We start from the raw sequence: 19270 nt of genomic DNA on the forward strand, positions 1-19270 counted from the left end.
CAGAGAAGCTCCTGCTTCCAACTTCCACTGCACGGCTCAGGCATGTCCAGGTCACCTGGCAGGAGGACATCTGTCCCCCAAGGAGGACAGCGGAGAGCAGGGCTGCTGTTCTTTAGGAGGTTGGTCCAGCTTCCGCAGCCTCTCAGCTGTCACAAGGGATTTGATGGGATTTTTTTCAGAGACCCAAGTAACACATCCTCTTAAAGTCCAGTCAGTGACCATTCCTGGAGACAGGAAGCAAGGGCAGGCAGGGTCCTGTGATTCACTTACCTGGAGAATCAGGCGGCAGCTTTACCCAGCAGCAGGCCCTGCACGGGCCACAGCTGGTTTTCCAGAAGCGTCTCTCTCTCTCTCTCTCTCTCTCTCTCTCTCTCCCTCTCCCTCTCGACTTGCCTTGGGTCTGAGTTACTAAAGAAAAGCACGACTGACGTGGGGCCTGGACAGGTGCCCCCAGGCGGGTCCCCAAGCTCACAGTGAGGGTGCTGAGAAGTGCCCAGGTGCCATGAGGAACTGGACAAAAACCACAGACACTCTTCTCCAGGAAACAGACCATGACACAACAGTTTCAACGTCACATGCACCATGAGGCCTAAGACACTGGTAAAAGGGGCACAAGAGCCACATGAATGCCCATAGGTCTGGCACACTCGGGTGTGTGCCTGGGGCATGGGGCCTATAGCACACAAAGCCAACCCTTCCTCTGTGGCGCAAGGGCCCACAGCAAGCACGCAAGGGGCCACCTCTTCTCGGCCATGACCCCCACTCATTCATCAGACACTAGCAGAGCTGGTCCAGTGAAGCTCACCGATGACTCACTGATTGACAGCTGGCATGCCCAGCCTCAGTGGCATCCCTGGCATGCTTCAAGTTGCCACCTGGGTCACCTACCCATGGCCCACCTCTTCACTCAGTCCTTGTTATGGTTTAGACGTGTGAGACCATGCAAGAAGGTTTGGAGGAGGAATGACTGGGTTACAGCGGATCAATCCCTGCTGGGATCCCTGGAGTGGCTGGTGTGGCTGGAGGGGTGGGGATTAGGGCGGGGCTTGGGGTATGTATATGTATGTGGCCAGTGCAGTCTCTGCCTTCTGATCACCACCACCTGAGCTGCTTCCCTCCGCCACACTCTGCTGCCATGATGTTCTGCCTCACCTCCAGCCCAGAGGAATGGAGCCTGCGGTTGACCTCTGAAACTGACCTTGGAAACCGTGAGCTCCCAGGTAAACTTCTCCTCCTCTACAGTTGTGCTGGTTGGGTCTTTAAGTCACAGCAGCAAAAAAGGTGAGCAGAGCAGTCCTGCTGGATGGCACGGCCCGACCCCCAACCCAAGAGAAAACATCACACAGCGCATCTTCCTAAAGGTCGTTTTATTGTAAAACCATAAATACAACCAACATGAATTCGTTTAAGCAACTGATCCTCTCTAACCATGAAAAGGATGTTTTGCCTTGGTATCAACCACCGGGGAAGAGCGTGGCGAGAATTCAGGGGCGGGGGAGGAACTGAATCCTGGGCTGGGGCTTTTGGTGACTTAAGGAACCCGATGGAACCTTCCTCTTCTCCCTGGGAATGTTCCACTTTCAGACGAGAACAGACAGGTAAAAACACCAACATTTAAACAGCTCAGTTTTAAATTTTATTCCTTAGTAAAAATCTTTTCTTTCTTTTTTTTTTTTTTCCTGTTCCTTTCCTCCATTTGACAATCAGTAAAAGTTTTAAACATCATGAAAACTGATTTGGGCTGTAAATGGAGAAACGGTACCAAAACAAAGTGAAAAGAAAAACCCAAAGGACACACAGAAAACCCTAAATAAACCCTCAAGATTGGCCTCGGGGGTTCACATATCACAAGAACCTCAACTCAACCCCCATGCAATGACTCCTCGGAGAAGCGCCGAATGTACATCAACGACACAGGAGACCGCCAACAATGCCTTTTGTTAATCAACACAGCAAGTGTGACACTAGGTATTTTTTTTTTAAATACAGTACATGGTACACAGGGTCCCCAAGATGGCCCTGCATAAACCCCCGTGAAGACTTGAGCCAAGCACTGGCTGTTTATAAAAATATTGTGTTGCTACAAAAGTATAAATTAATGCTACCGGTATTAAGAAATATTAAACACATAAAACTTATAAGGATTAAGAAAAATATTCATTAATACCTGTAGAAAACTCTGGCCTAAAAAAGATATTTTTTTTTGTTTTTTTGTAAATTTTTTTTGTGTTTTTTTTTCCTTTTTTTTCTTTTTTTTTTTTTAAGATGATTTGAGTTTCTTGCACTCGGAGAGACAGACACAGTCAGATGTGTCTATGGTATTGCCTAGAACGCTGTCACTACTGAGAAGGGACGAGGGCGCACGCACGTGGTTACTGAGTGGGGGCAGGGGGGCACCAAGGCTTTCTCAAGATTTACCTGATGTGAGCGAATCGCCAACGTGGAGTGTGGGGTAAAGAAAAAGGTAGGATCAGAAAACAACTGGAAATAATTTACGCTTCTTACAAAATATCTCTGCTTCGGGTGGTTGTACAAAATGGTTTCCTGATGATCGGGATCTGCGTGGCCAGGACGCGTGGCTCCTGATCTCTCCGGCTGGCAAGTCCCAGCCCACGGCAGTTCAGGAGCTGGCTCACCACGGGGAAGCCACCGCCTCGGCCAGGCCAGGTGGAGAGCGGCCAGCGCCCGGGTTTGGAAGGAGCCCCTCCCTGCGGCTGGCCTCAGACCCCAGTCTGTGCCGACTGGGATTTCAGGGTGCGCCACGGGAATCCCAGGCCCCTGAGGTTGTGGACAAGGCTGGGCTGTGCCCCTTTAAGGAACTTTGGTTCGATGAGTCAAGATGCCCAGTGGGACGCTTGGGAGGGTGGGACCCTGTGGGTCGTGATGCCACTGCCCAGCTACAGACCTGGCGACTCTTCTGCACAGGATCAGTCCTTAAAGGACGCCTGAGGTGGTGGAGAGGCATGGGTAAGTCAGACCGCGGCCTCACAGCTGCCCCCTATCCCAGCAGGAGCAGGTGTGTCTGGCACAGAAACCACAGGCCTCGGCGGGTGAAAGCCAGACCCAAATGAGAGGAAGAAAAACGACGACAACAACAAAATCCCCAGGAAGCCCTGGAGGGCCCTGGGGGGAACATAAGAGGGAAACACTGTATCATTGGTTCACCAAAACTGGCCTAGCAAACATGAGCCACAGTGAGTGGGGGTCCTTCCCAGCTCTCCCACTGCCCAGCTGGGGACGGGCTCTGGGCTGGGGCTGGCAGGGTCGGGACAGGAGCCCCCGTCTACTATCTCCAGGGCACAGAACGAGCCTTCGTCTCTCCGTCCCATCGAAACCAGCAGCCTTCCCAGGGGCCCTCCTTCAGACACATCCAGACAAGAAGCTGTCAAGCTCCCCAGGCCTGGGAAAAGCCCGAGCTCGGTGCAGCCTAGGAGGCCAGCAGGCTGCCAGCCGTGCCCTTGGAGAACAGCACGGGTATGACAAGGGCAGGGGGTGTTCCCTGCTGGGCCTCACTTCTCCATCCACGTACAGGCTTCTCTGCGAGCCTTCCTGGTGGCCCCGTGGCCCCAGAGAGCATGTGTTGCATCCCTGACGTCTCTCCAGGTGCCCACCCTGCCAGGAGCCCACCCCAAGTCCAGCGACAGGTGGCTTCACTCACCAACAGGGGACTCCTAAAGGCAGAGGCTCAGCTTCACAGTGGAAAACGACTTGCAGAATTCTTCCCTGGTGTTTCGTCAAAGTGCAAGAGATAAAGGGTCGAACTCAAAGAGGGGACGCTGGACCAGCCCACGCAGCTGGTGTCCAACTCCTTCCTAGGCTCCCGGAGACCTGCGACTTCTCATCTGGGCCACTGGACCACCCTTCTTGCCAGGAATCCTCGATGTCCTTTCCCCAGCCCAGTGTGAAGGTACGCGGCAGATAGGATGGTGGCACTGTTGTTTCCTAGCTTCTGCGTGGCTCTGGAGGGTGGCCTGGCAGTTCAACCTTGGCACCAGCCACAGGAGGACCAGGCTGGGACGGGTGCATCCACCCATGACCGGGAGGGATGGCAGCACAGCTCCTGGTGGGCCTGAGACACCCCCCCCCCCCCCCCCCGGTCTACTCCAATCTGAGACCACAATGCTCGGTCCTTCACTTGGGCTGTGTTGGTGACAATGTGACTTCAGATGAGGGGGAAAACCCTGCTAAGTGGAGGTGTATTCTCTCCACCTCCCCTCTTGGGGCCATGGATGTCCAAACAAAGGCCATTTCTGTCCTGGGAATCACATGGCTCGTGGCAAGGTGGATCCAAGCCAGCAGGCCACCATCTTGACAGAAAAGGCCCAACTTCCCGGTTCCCCAGCCCTCAAAGGCCTGTGGTGGAAAGACCTGCAGTGGTCACAGAATCAGGAGGCAGATGACACTCTGACAGTCAGGGCCAGGCCAGGCACCACGAGATGAACTGGGAGCGCCTGACCGGATCCTTTGGCTGAGCTAGAATTTGGTAAGGTGGATATTGCTGGAGACATGGGGCCAGCGGTTGAGCCTGTGAGATCTTTGGGTTTTGTTAAGCTGTCTGCTGCAGCAGGACTGGGGACAGGAGTCACTGGGGAACCAGAGCTGGCAAGAGAGAAACGACCACCTACCACTTTGCTATCCATGTGGATGAGGCAGCCGCAGGAGACAGCTTGGTGCGGACACAGTGGCTTTCACGTCAGACCTGCAGAGGCCAGCTAAGCCCCAAGCACTGAAATGAGGCGCAAAAGAACCAGAGAGAAGGTGACAGGTGACAGCCTGTGGCCAGATACCTTGAGTTTAGACTTTCTCTACTTTTCTTTCCAGAGGAAAGAAAAGAGAACGCGGAGTGTTCTAATTGCACACTTGGGCTTGCTAGAAGCTTTCGAAGAGAGCGAAATGCTTACTTTCAAATTCAGTGGCCCCCAAACAGGGCCACCAGCACAGTTCTGCTCCAAGGCTGCTCTCACTGACCACACAAAGCAGGCAGCTTGGGTGTGGTGAGGAGTGCCAGGTTGTGGCCCCAGCCACATCTGTCAAGCACAGCTGTAGACGCCTGTCTATCAGTAGCAGCCGAGAGCTCCCCTTCTGGAAAGCCCAGAAGGTCAAGAGCCTGCTGCTGTTTCCACTCCAGGAAGTGACCTTAGCTCCTGTCTGGGCCTCCCTGTTCTTTTCCACCGAGGCTTTCCTGATGACAGGATCTGAGCTGCAGATGTGGAGGAAATCTGAGAACTTCCCCAGGAGGAGAGATGGCAGAGTGGCTCCTGAGACCGGGGCTCGCTGGAGCGAATGTGGAAATGGCCCGCTTGTATCCATTCCAGAACGTCCCAGACGCCGCAGGGAGGGCTGCGCCAGTTCTCATGAGGCAAAGTGCACAGGCTCGGCCCCCAAAGACGGTGATCTGGGCCCTCAGTCATGACCAACTTGACTCCCTTCCTGCCGGGGACCGGGGACAGGGCTGTCGTACAGTGCTTTTGTAGTCGAGGTATCTCGCAGTTGAGTAATGCTTCATTACTGGGAGGGGGAGTCACGCAGCCACCCCCAGGAAGGGAGATGGTTCCTTTGCCAGTAGCCCCCACAAAGGTGGTCATTCTCTGCCTTAAGGGTGACCATCGCTGCGCCACAGCCATGATCACCGAAGGGACGTGGGACCATCAGCTCTACTGAGGTGGGGCGGGTGGGGGTTGAGAGCTGATCTTCCTCTGTGTCACTCTCAGCATCTGGACTGCAGAGAACACAACTGCTCATGGCTGAGGGCTGGCAGAGAGGCCTAAAGACCCTTTCGCAGCATCAAGTCCAGTGCATCCACCCACAAGGCACCACGCTCAACTACTGTCCTGGGTAGAGGGCTGAAGTGCCTTTGGGGTCCCAGGAGGGCTGTGGACCCCCTAGAACCCCGAAATAGTAGGAGAGGCTGTGGGTCTGGGGTGTGGTGGACGTGAACATGGATCAAGGCAGAAGTCCCTGTTGAGCTGGAAGGGTCAGGCCCTGGTGGGGAGCGCAGAGTACTCTGGGTACGGAAGTCAGAACTCGCGGTACCAGGCGCAGGGAAGCAGGGGGGCGGCTCTTCCGCTTATGTTCAGAACCCCTAAGCCAGGTGCTGCCCCCTATGGCTTCCACCAGACCCCGTGCCTGAGGTTCCCACAACCCCGCCCCCACCCCTGGTCTGCAGACAGCTCAGCCAAGACCTTGCTCTTGACCTTGCTGCCAACAGGTGAAAACTGGTTGCAGGGGGAAGGCAGGAAAAAACCTTAGGGTACTGAATGTACCTCTGAGATGAGCTAGTTTACAGTGTGACTGGAACGAAAAGGGCGAAACTCGGAAACATAAGTTAGACATTCAGTGCCTCCTAGCAGAGTCTAAATCAAATCGAAAGAAACAAAACGAACCCCCCAAAGAGGAGAAAACTACTAAAATGTTAACAAAAAAACCGACGTTGAGTGGAGACAGTTAGCTATACTTCTCTGAAAAATGTCTTTTTTTCCCTCTCTCATATTAAAAAGCAAAACGTCAGCTTTATATTCTTAAAGTCTCCTTTTCCTGATTTAGGGAGATAGATAGGTGTGTTTCTAAGGCGGCTGCCTGGAGACACCCCAGGGGGCTCCCCAGGCAGCAGCTCAATGCCCTGAAGGTGAACGAGAAACAAAGTCCAGTGCAGAAACTGTCCATCTGATGCAGTTTGGAGAATCGTGGCAGAGCAGCTGGGTGGGGTGGGGTGGGGGCGGGTGGGGCTGGAGGGCTGGGGGCGGGGGGAGGGCGAGGACAGGGAGCATCAAGTCATTCAGATCTCAGCTGCCTGAACATTTCACAACGTCAGCTTCTCCTGATCTGCACACCTGAAAATGGAGTCTTTAGAGCCCCTTCCCGAGAAAAGGTGAAACTTCTCCCTCTTTCCCAGTCACTCGGCTTTCCTGACACACCCAGTCAATGCACACACACCCGCGGGCAGGTGCATGCACACGCACCAGGATTGTATGTGTGTGCACGCGTGTGCAAAGCTTCTCTGGATGTGCAGATGAGCACAAGGCCCCCCACACCCTGGGCGCATGTGTTTGGACACACGCACACAAGTGTGGATGTGGACACACATGCACACACACACACTGGAAAAAAGCACTTAAGTTTCTAGGGGGCATTTATAATGAGGTCCACAGTGTTTAGAACTTAAATTCTTTTTCTTTGTGACAGTGTTGTGTGTTTTTTCTAACGTTCGTTTCTCTGTTTTCTTCTCTTTTTCTTTGTTCCAGAGTCTTAAAGCATGTTGGATTTCAGAAACATGAGTTTGTTCATGTCTTCCGGGCTGAGCAGCCGCCTCCTTTTGATCAGGAGGGCCTGCTCACACATATTTACACACCCACTTCTGGCCCCCACGGCTGGGACCGCCAGGAGCCAGAAGGCAAGCTTGGCGAGTTTTGTGTGCTTTTGGGTCACGCAAGACCAGTACTGGAAGAGGTCAGGGGTGGCCTGGAAGAGGGGCTCCTGCAGGTAGTCGTACACCTCGCTCTTCCCCAGCCGGTCATCCTCCTGAGCCGTGGGGTGCTCGCCAGCTGCGGAGCGGGGCTTCTTGGCAGCGGGCTCGAAGTCGGCCTCCTCGGCCCAGGACTCCTTCACCTCGTTGATGAGCTCGCAGACCTTGCCGATGATCTCCTCGTGCTGGTAGGGCGGCACGGGCCGCAGCTTCTGCTGCGGGTCCAGGATCATGGCCACCTTGTGGGCGGGGTGCACTTTGAAGTTCTCCTTGAGCGCCTCCAGGAAGAGGTGGCACAGCTTGCTGACGGTGCCCGCGTCGTTGGCCTTGGCCGTGAACAGCTTCTCCAGCCTGACGTAGGTGGGCAGCACCAGCTGCAGGGTGGGCTGGCTCTCGTTGCTCAGCTCGATCACTGCCTGCTTCACGGGCGTCAGGATGGCGGCCAGGTTGCTGAGCAGGTGCTTGTTGAGGCTCTGGATGAGGTTCATCTTCTTGGCCCGGCTGTAGAACTCGCAGATCTGCTCGTAGCGCTCGTGCACCAGAAGCAGCGAGTCCGTCACGGAGTTCCAGCAGGGCGGTGGCGAAGTCTCCTCCAGCGACCCGAAGGTCTCCTTGGCGAGGCCCGTAGAGCCCGCCAGGTCCTCGCACACGTTGAGCAGCTCGATGACCTCGTGCATGCTGCGGGCCTGCAGCGTCCGCTTGCTCAGCACGCTCTGCACCACCGAGTTCAAGGCACAGGCTGAGCAGCGGAGGCACATGCCAGCCTTGGAGAAGGCGGACGCGCTCACCCGGCAATCCGTCACGTACACTGTCCTGATCTCCGACATCACGAACTCCGAGAGCACGTTCTGTACCCAGTGGTGCACCAGGTCACCGCTGTCACGAATGTCTGCACCCTTCACGCCCAGCACGTAGCTCTTGATGTGGTTGCCCTCGGCCTGGTAGGCTGTGAGGATGTAGCAGGAGTCGGGGCCCACGCTCTGAGAGTGGCAGGTGACACCGATGCCCAGGCAGGCATTGCTGCCCAAGGCGCATGTCACCTTGACCTTCACCTGGTTGTACATACGAGGCAGGTGCTTGAGGGCCAGCGTGTTGAAGTTGCCCAGAATCTCGGTGACCGAGAAGGCCCCGTAGCGGGCGCCGCTGTCCACCAAGGTCTGGGCCAGCTTGAGGAACTCCTTCCCGCTGACCACACTCAGTGCACCCAGGTCGGCGCACATGACTCGCAGCAGCCGCTCAGCGATATTCTGCCGCTCCTTCTCTGGGATCATGCTGTTGGAGGTTAACCCACTGGTTGTGGCTGGCAAGGGACACAAAAAGAGCTGTGATTAATTCTGCATCAAGGTACTTGTCCTGGCAGCAGCATAATTCTCTAAACATCTAGGACAGGATGACAAATAGAGTTCATCTCGCATGGACACTGGGGGCACAGGCTACTTCTAACGTGATGGTCTCACAGGAATAAAGTTCCACAATTGATTGGTAATGTCTGCCATGGGCGTGGAAATAGTGGTATATGTGCAACATACTTGCCTTGTGTGTCATTCAACCAGACCGTTGAAGACAACTAACCTCACCCTCAATGTAGGAATCAATGCAAACCAGGGACCTTTAGTGAATGAAACAGACGGAGCCAGTGGCAGGAAGGAATAGCCAACAGAAATGGCAGGTGGTGGCTCCTAATTCTCGCACTAGCTGGTGCTCTCTGACCACAACACAATCACCTCCTCTCCCAGGGCCTCCTGTCCTGAATTAAGGATTCCTAGCATGAGGTGCAAGTGTGTTCTGGAAGCCTCAGGCCTCCTCCTGCATCACCACAGGAGGCACAGGGGGCTGTCGCAGCAGGGGAGTGGCTGGAGCGGGGCTGGTGGGCCTCGGCCGGGCTCCCGGGCTCCCGCCGTGTGGAGGAGACCTACTGTTATTGGCGCTGTTCCTCTGGGCCTGGGGCTTCCACTTCTCTTCCACTATGGCAGGTGGAGACCGGGACTGGTTGGAGGCGATGTTGTTTTCGTTGTCAGCTGTGGGCACAAGGGGACAGGGTGCTGCCTTGAAGGGCAAGAGGCTGGCCCACGGACAAGGCAAGACTGTGAGGTAGGTGAACCACACGAGGACTCAGGCCAGTCAACCTGCCTTCTCCGCAGACAGTGGATACTTTTTTTGGTGTTTTCAATACGATTTTTTTGGCAGGGCAGAAGTACTCGGGATGGAACCCAGGGCCTCCCACAGTCCAGGCAAGTCCTCTACCGGCCCTTTTCTATTTTGAGACAGGGTCTCATTAAGTTGCCTAGGCTAGCCTTGAACTTGTGATCCTCCTGCCTCAGCCTCCCAGGTAGTTGAGATGATATGTGTGTGTCACCACACTCTGCCATATTTATTAGCAGTTTCATGAAATAAATGAAACAACACCAAAGCCCTACTTACACGACACAAAGTACCAAGTTCTGAGGTCCGTATGTAAAAAAGGTTTGCACAAGATGACAGGCAGGTGGGAAAAAGACTTCAGGGCAAGAGGAACTGGGCAGGGTCCCCATCTTACCCAGGGAACTAAATGTGCCGCAGACTGAGGGCTGGTCCCCGCTTGCCATACTGTCTTGAGAACAAGCCTCAGAAGTATAAAGGTCATCCTAATGACTAGACTGCAGACAGACAAATCCAACCCTCTTTCAAGAAATACACTGAATCTGCCACTGAGTAGGCCAGGGCAGGGGGATGTCAAATTCAAGGCCAGCCTGAGCAGTTTAGTGAGATCCTGTCTCAAAACACATAAAAAGGGCTCTGGGTGTAGCTTAGTGGTAGACTACCTCCCTAGCATAAGTAAGGCCCTCAGTTCAATCCTCAGTGCCACAATATACAAACAGAAAAAAACCAATGACGTCCCAGCAATGTAAAAGGCACAATACCAAGTATCCAGTAAGTAGTAGGCAGGTACAACTAACTAGGAGAAAAACCAGCAACAGAAGCAGACCAGAGATGACGGAGCAGGCAGCGAAGTCCTCAGAGACAGCAGCCGTCCACGTGCATGTGCTCAGAGGCACAAAGGGAAACGCAAACGTGAGGGGGGAGTGGAAAATGGGAAGAATGCTCATGTGAAAATGACGGCACATGAGGTAAAAGGAGATCAGACGTCATCAGAGAAGAGATCATGAACATGAAGACAAAAGCAGGTTCATCCTGAACACCAGAGGACAAGGGCTGGCAGAAACGAACGGAGCCAGAGCAGAATCAGGCCATTCAATACCCACACATAGATAGAAACGAGGTGCCGGGAAAAGGGACTGGAGGGACCCAAAATTCTCAAGACAAAATTCTTCCAAAACAGGTGAAGACAACAAATTTTGATTCAAAAAGCTCAATAATGTCCAATGCGGAATAAACATTAAAAAAAAAAAAAACAATGAACGCACATCATCCCATCATGATCAAGTTGTTGAAAATCAATGAAGAGAAAAAAGATCTTGAAAGCAGCTACAGGGGGGTGGGAATCACGTACAGATGAGCACAAGCAGAACGGCAGCAGACTTGTCCCCAAGAACTGCACAGCCCAAGGCAAGAGAAGGACGTGCTACAAGAAAAGGGCCACCGTGCGTCCTGGGTCCATCGAGTGAAGGACAAACGAGGAACAAGTTAAAGTGAAATAATAGACTTTTAAGACAGAGACAAAAACCAGACTTCATTAGAAGAAATACAGGAAGTTCATCCGAGCTAAGAAAGAGAGGGACACTAAGAATGTGAAGGGTGGCTGGGCACTGCACCTGTGGGTAAGTACAAAACCTCTCCCGCATTGTAAAGACCTTCAGAGGGGAATGACTGCCCACTGGAAAACAGTGACCACGAACTGAGGAGATCACAAGTAAGGGCACACTGTGGAACCAGGCAGGACAGGATGGGAAACAGAAGGTACCCCCGGAAGGTTCTAGCAACACGGAGAGCAGACTGTCGGCAATTCAGCATTGATAGTTTAAGCCCAAATAAAACCATAAAAGCAGAGATTATAGTTAATAAGTCAATTGTGCAGTTAAAAAAATGGAATCAAAAAATTCTCAGCCCAAAATAAGGTAGGAAAATTAGAGAAAAAAGGAACAGAGAACAAACCAGATGAACAGTGAATAAAGAGAAGGACGGCAGATCTGAACCCAACAGGACTGAAATTACACTAAGTGTGAATGTCTCAAAATCCCAAAGAAAACTCAAGGGGTTCTTTAAAAAAAAACAAGGCTTGACAATACATTATCTCTAAGAAACCTAATTAAATATAAAGAAGCAGCAGTTCAAAGTAAAAGACTAAATAAATACACCATGTGAACAGGGGCAAAAGGAGAGCGGAGGGGTGAACTATGTTACAGGAAACCAGAGCTCAGAGAAAGAACATGACCAGCGATAACAGGAGGCCCAGCATGATGACAAAGAGGCCGAATTTCCAAGAGTACACAGTCATCGTGAATGTGTATGCAAAAGGTAAGAGAGCTTTCAAATTCATAAAGCAAAAATCCAGAGAAACGAAAAACCAGACAAATGCACAATCATAACTAGAGAGTTAGCTCTTCTCTTAGTAACTGGAATTCTAAACATTAAGAATCAAGTGAACAATGTCAAACAACCTAATGTACATGTAACCGGATTCCCAGAAAAGGGAGTGGGGCAAAGATACAAAATCATATCAAGTTTGGTTTCTGGCTTTAGTATAACAAATTAGAAGTCAATAATAAAAAGATATTTAGAAAAATTGCAACTATTGGAATATTAAACATCATCCATTTAAATAACTCATGGGTCGGTCACAAAAAAACAAATGAAATTAGGAAAATGTTTTGAACTTAATGAAAATAACAAACATTTCAAAATGTGTGTGATTTGTCTATAAACAGGGTTTATCGGTAGCATTCAATACTGAAAAAGAAGTTAGGTACAACATTAGTGTTACAAGCTTCCACTTTAAGAGCTAGCTGGTCATGCACACCTGTGGTCCCGAGCAATGTGGGAGGCACAGAGGCCATGAATTTGAGGGCAGCCTGGATAATATAGTAAGACTCCATTTCAAAATAAAAAAAAAGTAGTTTTATCCCTTCCTCACACCATATGCAAAAATCAACTCAACACGGAGTCCAGGAGACAGCACAGGAGTCGAGCCTTTGTGATCTGGGGTTAGGCAATGGTTTGTTAGGTATAACAAAAGCACAGATGATGAGAAAAAACAGGTAAATAGGTTTCAACAAACTAAAAAAAATTTGTATTTCAAAGGACAGCATCAAGAAAGCAAAAGGGCAACCTATAAAATAGACCTATCTGTAGGGGTGCTCTAAATGTACAAAGAACTTACACAACTAAATAACAAAATGAAAAACATTGAAAAATTGACAAAAGATCTGAGTAGGTATCTCTTCCCCATAAGACATACAAATGGCCCAAAAGCCCATAAACAAACAAAAAGATGCTCAAGGCCATTAGCCACCAGTGAAATGCAAATCAAACCCACAATGAAATACCCGTTTCCCTTGCATTAGGATGGCTCTAGTCAAAATCCAAGGTAACGAAAATGTCTCAAGAGTTGAGGAACAAGACCCTCACTCACTGTTGGCAGGAACAGAAACGTGCTGCAGCCACTGCAGGAAGCTATTTGGAGAGTCCTCAAATGGCTAAACACAGTTAGCACAGGACCCAGGTCTCCACTCCTCAGTAGACACTCGAGAGTTACAACAGACACCTACAAGGACTCCTGCACCGCACAAGCTCACAGCAGCTTTATCTGCAATAGCCCCAAACTGGAGACCTACATGTCCATCAATGGTGAATGGATAAAGAACTTGTGACACATCGAAACCATGGAATACTATTCAGCAATTCAAAGCGATTACTGTCACCGAGCAAGAAACCTCCATATGTAAAATGCCAGGAAAGGACGAACAATAGTGAAAGCGTAGTTAGTTCTGGGTTCCACTGTCAGGGTGGGGGGGAACCAGGGAACTTTCTGGGTTGATGGTATTGTCATATATTTTGATGGTGATGGTGGCTGAACAGTGTATACAGTTGTCAAAACCTACTGAATCGTACTCTTAAAAAAAAAAGCGGTCAATTTCATTTATGTAAATTGCCTCAGGAAATCTGATTTTAATTTAAAATAGTGTAAAGAAACCCATTAAGTTGGTAATAGTGGTTAGCTTTAAATAGAGCGACTATGGTTGATTCTTCATTTTCTAAATACTATGCATTTTCCTGGTAGAGGGAATGCATTGCTTTTGATGGACAGAGCTTCCATTTACAAAGGGGAAATGAGTGTCCCCATGGGAACCGGCAGCCTGCCTTGTTAACTTTCTCCCCTGGAGCACCAGGATTGGAAAGCCCCGGATGTGAACCCAACTCTGCCACTCGACACTTCTCATTTCAACTCTCTGGGCCTCAGTTTCCCCTCCTCCATGCACAATGCCGGGGCTGGGTACCCTGCAGGGCTGGTTCTCTCTGCCTTTACACAGGACGTAGAACTGACAACAGTATCTAGTACTGGTCGATGTTTTGAAAATGTTTTCCTCCAGATCCCTCAGACACTCCTTCTGATATAAATTAGATCTGGTTCCAAGCTCTGAAAGGGCGTGATTTATAGCTTGTACTGAAAATGAGATTCACTCCACGCAGCTACCTGGACGTGGCCCTGCCCCATGCGTTTCCGTGAAGGGCTGGGTGTGAAGGGGGAATAGTGGTTGTTTTCAGAGAGAACACTCAGGAGGACCAAGCAGAACAGGCAGAACACGCCCACTCTGAAAATCCAAAACACTCCAAAACCTGAAAGGTTCTGAGCATGACGTCCCAAGTGGGAAATTCCACACCCGACCCCAGGTGATGGGTCGCAGGCCGAACGCAGGTGTGTTAACATAGGATAGTCACCTTCAGCCTGCGAGTCTAAGGTATACATAAAGCAAAAGTGACCCTCATGCTTCCACTCATGGTGAATGGATAAAGAACTTGTGATAACTTCATCATGGACATGCAAGTATCCCAAATTTCAAAATATCCCAAATCTGAAACACTTCTGGTCCCAAGCATTTCAATGAGAAAGACAGGCAACCTATGCTTCTGACGGTGATGGGAAAACAGGCCCCAGCTGCTGCTGGGCTTGGGACGTGGAGCTCCGAGCACAGGCCATTTCTGCAACCTGACGCAGCCCTGAGGAGGGCACGGATAAACCCACGCCACAGACGGGAAAACCAAGCCCCGAGAGGTGAAGCAGCTCAGAGGGATCACAGACCCGGCCGGTGCAGCCACCTCCCAAGTCCCACGAAAGCCAGCTACCAACTTCATCATTGCTGGCAAGGCTGCGGGCCCCCCTCAGCCACGGTCTTCCTGAGTGGACTTCAATAAGGGGCTGGCAGGGAGGCCTGTGACCACCGAACTCCCCAGGGTGTGCTGGTGGCTGCAGGTGAGGAGTCTGGGCACTTGGGCTCTGGAGTTCATGTTCAGGTAGGGAGCCTGGTGATCTCATCACCTCGAGCAAGTCACAGTGTGTGGGTCTCCTCTCTGTGAAGTGGGGTTAATACGGGCACTGACTTGGGATCTTCTGAGAGGTAAGGTGAACGTGCACAGAACCCTGAGTACAAAGGCCGGCATCAAGCAGAAGCTCGAGTGATGTCAAGCCGACTTAGGGGCTGTGCGACTGGGGGCCAGCGATCACGTTCCCTGAGCCTCGTTCTTTGCCTGTGTAAATGGACCGACAACGTCAACCAGCTGACAAAAGCCCTACAGAAAGCCCAGAGTGCCACACAGACACCCAGCGAGCGAGCGCTGAATGCCCACTGTCGCCAGTATCATTACTGCCAGTACACACTCTGAGCTGTCGCCAGGGCGGACCGGCTTCCTACAGTAGGGAAAGGAAGTTTATTAGCAAGAATTAGCCCGTGCCATTCAGCAGCCTCTTAATGAGATTGGTGTTACTCGAGGCTGATCCTCTTTATCAGTGGCGCTGTGAACTGCGCAGCTCATGACGCTTAATTGCCCTCCCCGGAGCCAATCCTTTAATCCCGACTCAGCTGGCTGGGATTCAGCCGGGCTCTGCCTGGCTCGCTGGCCAGCCATTCTCTGGCAGCGCCGGACCAGAACAAAGCAACTGGAAACTCCTCTGAAACAAGCCGAGATGCCCGGAGAGGCGGGGCCACCGCCAGGCTCAGCCCCGATTTGCATTCTAATGGCCTCCCGTCTTCCCACTGCTGAGAGGTGGGGAAGCTCTGGCATAGACTCTTCCCTAATTAGGGCTCAGCTTCCAGAGGCAGGTCCAGAAGCTGGGAGGGGGTGGGTGGAGCATCCAGGGTTTTGAGGTGGAGGGTGGACAAGGCAGGGCGGTACAGGGCGGTAGGCCTTGGGTCCAGGCACGTTCAGGTTCAGGTGGTCCCCACAGACTGCCAACCGTCATTAGCTCAGGGATTCTGGTTCCCCTGGGGCAAGTCTAAGTGCCTTGAGGTGTCCACGCCAGGAGAGGGATGCTGAGGGCAAAGTCAGGAGGGAGGCCCGGGGACACAGGAAGGTGGTGTGAGCTGACAGCTGGGGACCTCGGGTCTGTGTACCCTCATTTTAGGGATGGGGACAGAGTTTCCTGCCTGAGGTCACACAGCATCAGGGCACATCCTTGCAGCAGAACTGGAACTCAAGTGTCCTGGCTGCCACTCAAGAGGTCTGACCTGATTTGAAAGAGCTCATCAGAAATAATTAATGGCCCAGCCCAAAGATCGTGCGGACCAGTGCCTGATATATGACAGATCCCCAATAAATACATGTGGGACAAAAACAAGTGGAGCTCATGGCAGAGCAGCGGCTACCCTAAGAGCCCTGTCCTGCCGTGTTCTGCGCTGGCTGAGCCCGGCATGGAGGATTATATGAAAGATCTATAACCTTCAAGGGGTACAAATGATAGCCACGAAAATGACAGTAGAATCAACAGCAGCTGCCAATCAACCGAGCCAGCCCGTGAGCAGGGTGCTTTCCACACATGCCTTCTAATGCCCCTGAAGGATTCCCCTGAGGCAGAGAGAGACCCACAGCCAGCTGCCCCCTCCGGGATGTGCTTCCTCTTGCAACGTTGCCAGTCAGGCTGTCTAGGGGCAGTGGCTCTGAACTCGCTTTAGAGGTTCACACTGGTCCTGGTTCAGGGGGGGGGGGGTCTAGGAGTCTGCATGGAGCAGCCCTCCTAGTGACTCCCACATCTGCTTTTTTTCTGTACCCAGGATTGAACCTCGCACACACTATCACAGACCTACGTTCCCAGCCCTTTAATTTTTTTTTTTTTTTGTAATTTCAAGACATAGTCTTGCTAAATTGTCCAGGCTAGCCTCAAACTTGCCATCCTCCTGCCTCAGCCTCTTGAACAGCTGGGATTACAGGCAAGCACCACCATGTCTAGCTCTGAGTGCAACTGTTTTACGGGACCCCGTGTCACAGTGCATGGGACCATCCTAGACTGGCTGAAGCCTAGCCTGGGCGGGAGGCTCCTCACAGCCACCTCGGCCTCTGCTCGGCTGACCTCAAGCCACACTCAACTCTCACCTTTTCCTCAGCCTTCAGGCTCAGCACAGGGCCCCAACCAGGAAGCCTTCTTTGACCCCCTCGACCCCAACGGTGCTCCCACAGGGCCTGTGCGGACCCCAGAGCACAGACCACCGTGTGTCATAAACAGCTGACTGATGAGGACTCTCTGAGGGTGGGTTTCACATCCTGCGATGTCCAGGAAAGTGCGGCTTTCCCAGGGACCTCGGTTCTCTCTTCCATTTGAGGAACTGAGGAGGGGGCAGGAGAGGAGCCGGTGTTGGCGGGGGCCCTTACCTGCGTGGGACTGCATGTGCTCCAGCAGGTTGTTGTAGAACTGGAACTGGATCCCGCAGGCTCCACAGGTGTAGGGCTCTGGGGGGAGATGGGGCAGTGTGAGGGGCAGCACACACCTGGGCACCTTCTGGGAGGACCCAAACATACACTGGGTCTTGGTGCTCAGGGCTCCGGGCCCAGCCTGTCTGCTCCCCTGCACTAGGCTGGGGACATAGGGAGCAACGGAGAGAGGAAGACATGCAGCTGGAGATCACGGGATCTGGTGGAGTGCTATTTATTGAGCGCTTACTGCATGCCAGGCACTGTTCTGGGCACTTGGGAGGGGCTTGGGGAGGACCCCATCCAGGGAGCAAGAGTTCTCTGAGAACAGTGATGACTGGTGCCACAGCCCAGCCCTCTACCTGGGGACAACAGAAGTCACATTCACCAAGTGAACGAATGAGTGAATGAATGAATGAATGAACCAACAAAAAAAACAGCAGCCGACACATGCTCAGTGAGGAAGCAGGAGGCCAGGTTGGGGGTGGGGTGAGGACAGGAGGAGGCAGCAGAAGGGAGCCAGGGCGCTTGGGCCTGAACTGCCAGCTCTGTCCCCAGCACTCCAGGCAGTGCAGGGCACTAAGGGGGAGGAGGGGAGGAAGGAAGTGGGAAAAGAACAGTGGAAGAGTGAGGCAGAGAGAGGAGGTGGCTGGCCAGCTCCAAGGAGGTGTCCAGAGGCTGCACTGATGGCCAGGAGGGGATGCCTGGCAGGGTTGAGGGGCAGAGGCAGGCTGCCTGGGGCCAGGGCTCCGCCCTGCCCTGTCCAAACTTGTCCACTGGCCCTGGGGCCTCCCACCTGCTGCTGCGCCTGCCCAGGAGGGTGGCCTAAGCCGGTCTCCAAAGCCCAGGTCAGGGGTGCAAGAGGCCAGCCGAGTCCTGCCCTGCCTTGCCCTCTCCAGCCCCCCAACAGGATGGTCACTTACTCTGCAGGAGAGGGGAAGGATTGGGAATCAGGGGACTTGCAGTTTCTGCAAAAGAGAAACCATTTAGCTGAGTCTCTCCCAGTCTGCGGTTCTGTGACAGCCATGACTTCTCTTTCTAACCTGTGAGCCGCATGGGGCTCCCAGGAGTGGGGAGCACCCGTCAGCCAGGTGCACAATCTGGGGGGAAGCATGGGGTGGTGGCGGCATGGAGTGGGTCACACATTTCAGAGAGGCTTCCTGTGGGTGCTGGGGCCTCTGGGCAGGGTGAGATCAGGCAGGGTCATCTCCCTAGGATTTTGTGAGGACACAGGAGTCCCAACAAGAGAACATCCACGTGGCCGTCCATCTGGGGCAGTGCCGGAAGGTGCTCCTGGGGTCGGTCGGCAGGATGGGGGAGTAGCAACAGTCTGTGGGCCGTGAGGTTACGATCAACTCTCCTGAGCTCAGTCTCCTCACTGCCTCCCACGGGGATGTGGTAAGGATGGAAACGGGTGAGGCACATCACGCTCCGAACACACGCTAGGCACATAGTAAGCGCTCAATAAATGGTGGCTGCCCGTGGCAGCAGCCCATGACGGCATCATTCCTGACAGTAGAGTCAGCTCCAGGGCACAAGAGGCACAGGGGGTGCAGGGTGGCGTGGCTGGGAGCCCAGGGCACATCGGGAGACCTCTGTTCCAGTCCCATGCTGCTACTTAGTCCTGCCTGGCAAGTCACCCCTCCACTCACAGACTGCCCTGGAGAGGTGGTGTGCGTGACATCATCTAAAGCCCCAGCCCCGTCCCTAGGCACTCAAGCTTCACTGGTTTACTAAAAAAACAAAGCAAACAAAAAACCCAGCAACCAGGAAAAGCCCCACGTGCCTCAGTGTGTCACTGGCGGGGGCACTCACTGCGGCTCCGCCAGGTCACCACAGCGGGGAGAAACGGAGGCACTGGCTGAAGCCGCTAGTGGCCAGGCGGTGGAGCTGGCTCGCTCCTGGGCCGGGGCTGCATCACCATCTGTGTCCCCAGCTACAGCATAGAGTTCTGTCCCCACAGGTGCCTCA

The 19270-nt window shown here is 52.9% G+C and overlaps 1 protein-coding gene across 15 annotated transcripts in view; it reads right to left on the minus strand.

Annotated features, from left to right (window-relative positions):
• Positions 1-2753: 2753 nt before the first annotated feature.
• ZNF618 (zinc finger protein 618) overlaps positions 2754-19270 on the minus strand; it is a 155428-nt gene continuing 138911 nt past the window's right edge. For 12 of the 15 annotated variants that reach the window (XM_081279063.1, XM_081279062.1, XM_081279055.1 and 9 more), the window contains 3 exons: positions 17261-17338; positions 9379-9480; positions 2754-8762 (listed from right to left, as the gene is read on the minus strand). In XM_081279063.1, coding sequence (XP_081135189.1) covers positions 7246-8762; positions 9379-9480; positions 17261-17338 — 1697 coding nt within the window. In that variant the 3' untranslated portion in view covers positions 2754-7245. The remainder of the gene's footprint in view (positions 8763-9378; positions 9481-17260; positions 17339-19270) is intronic. The other 3 variants (XM_081279057.1, XM_081279056.1, XR_014020395.1) reach the window with 2 other exon arrangements.

This window comes from Spermophilus citellus (assembly GCF_964194105.1).
Source record: "Spermophilus citellus genome assembly, chromosome: 2".
In the NCBI taxonomy this organism is placed as follows: Eukaryota; Metazoa; Chordata; class Mammalia; order Rodentia; family Sciuridae; genus Spermophilus; species Spermophilus citellus.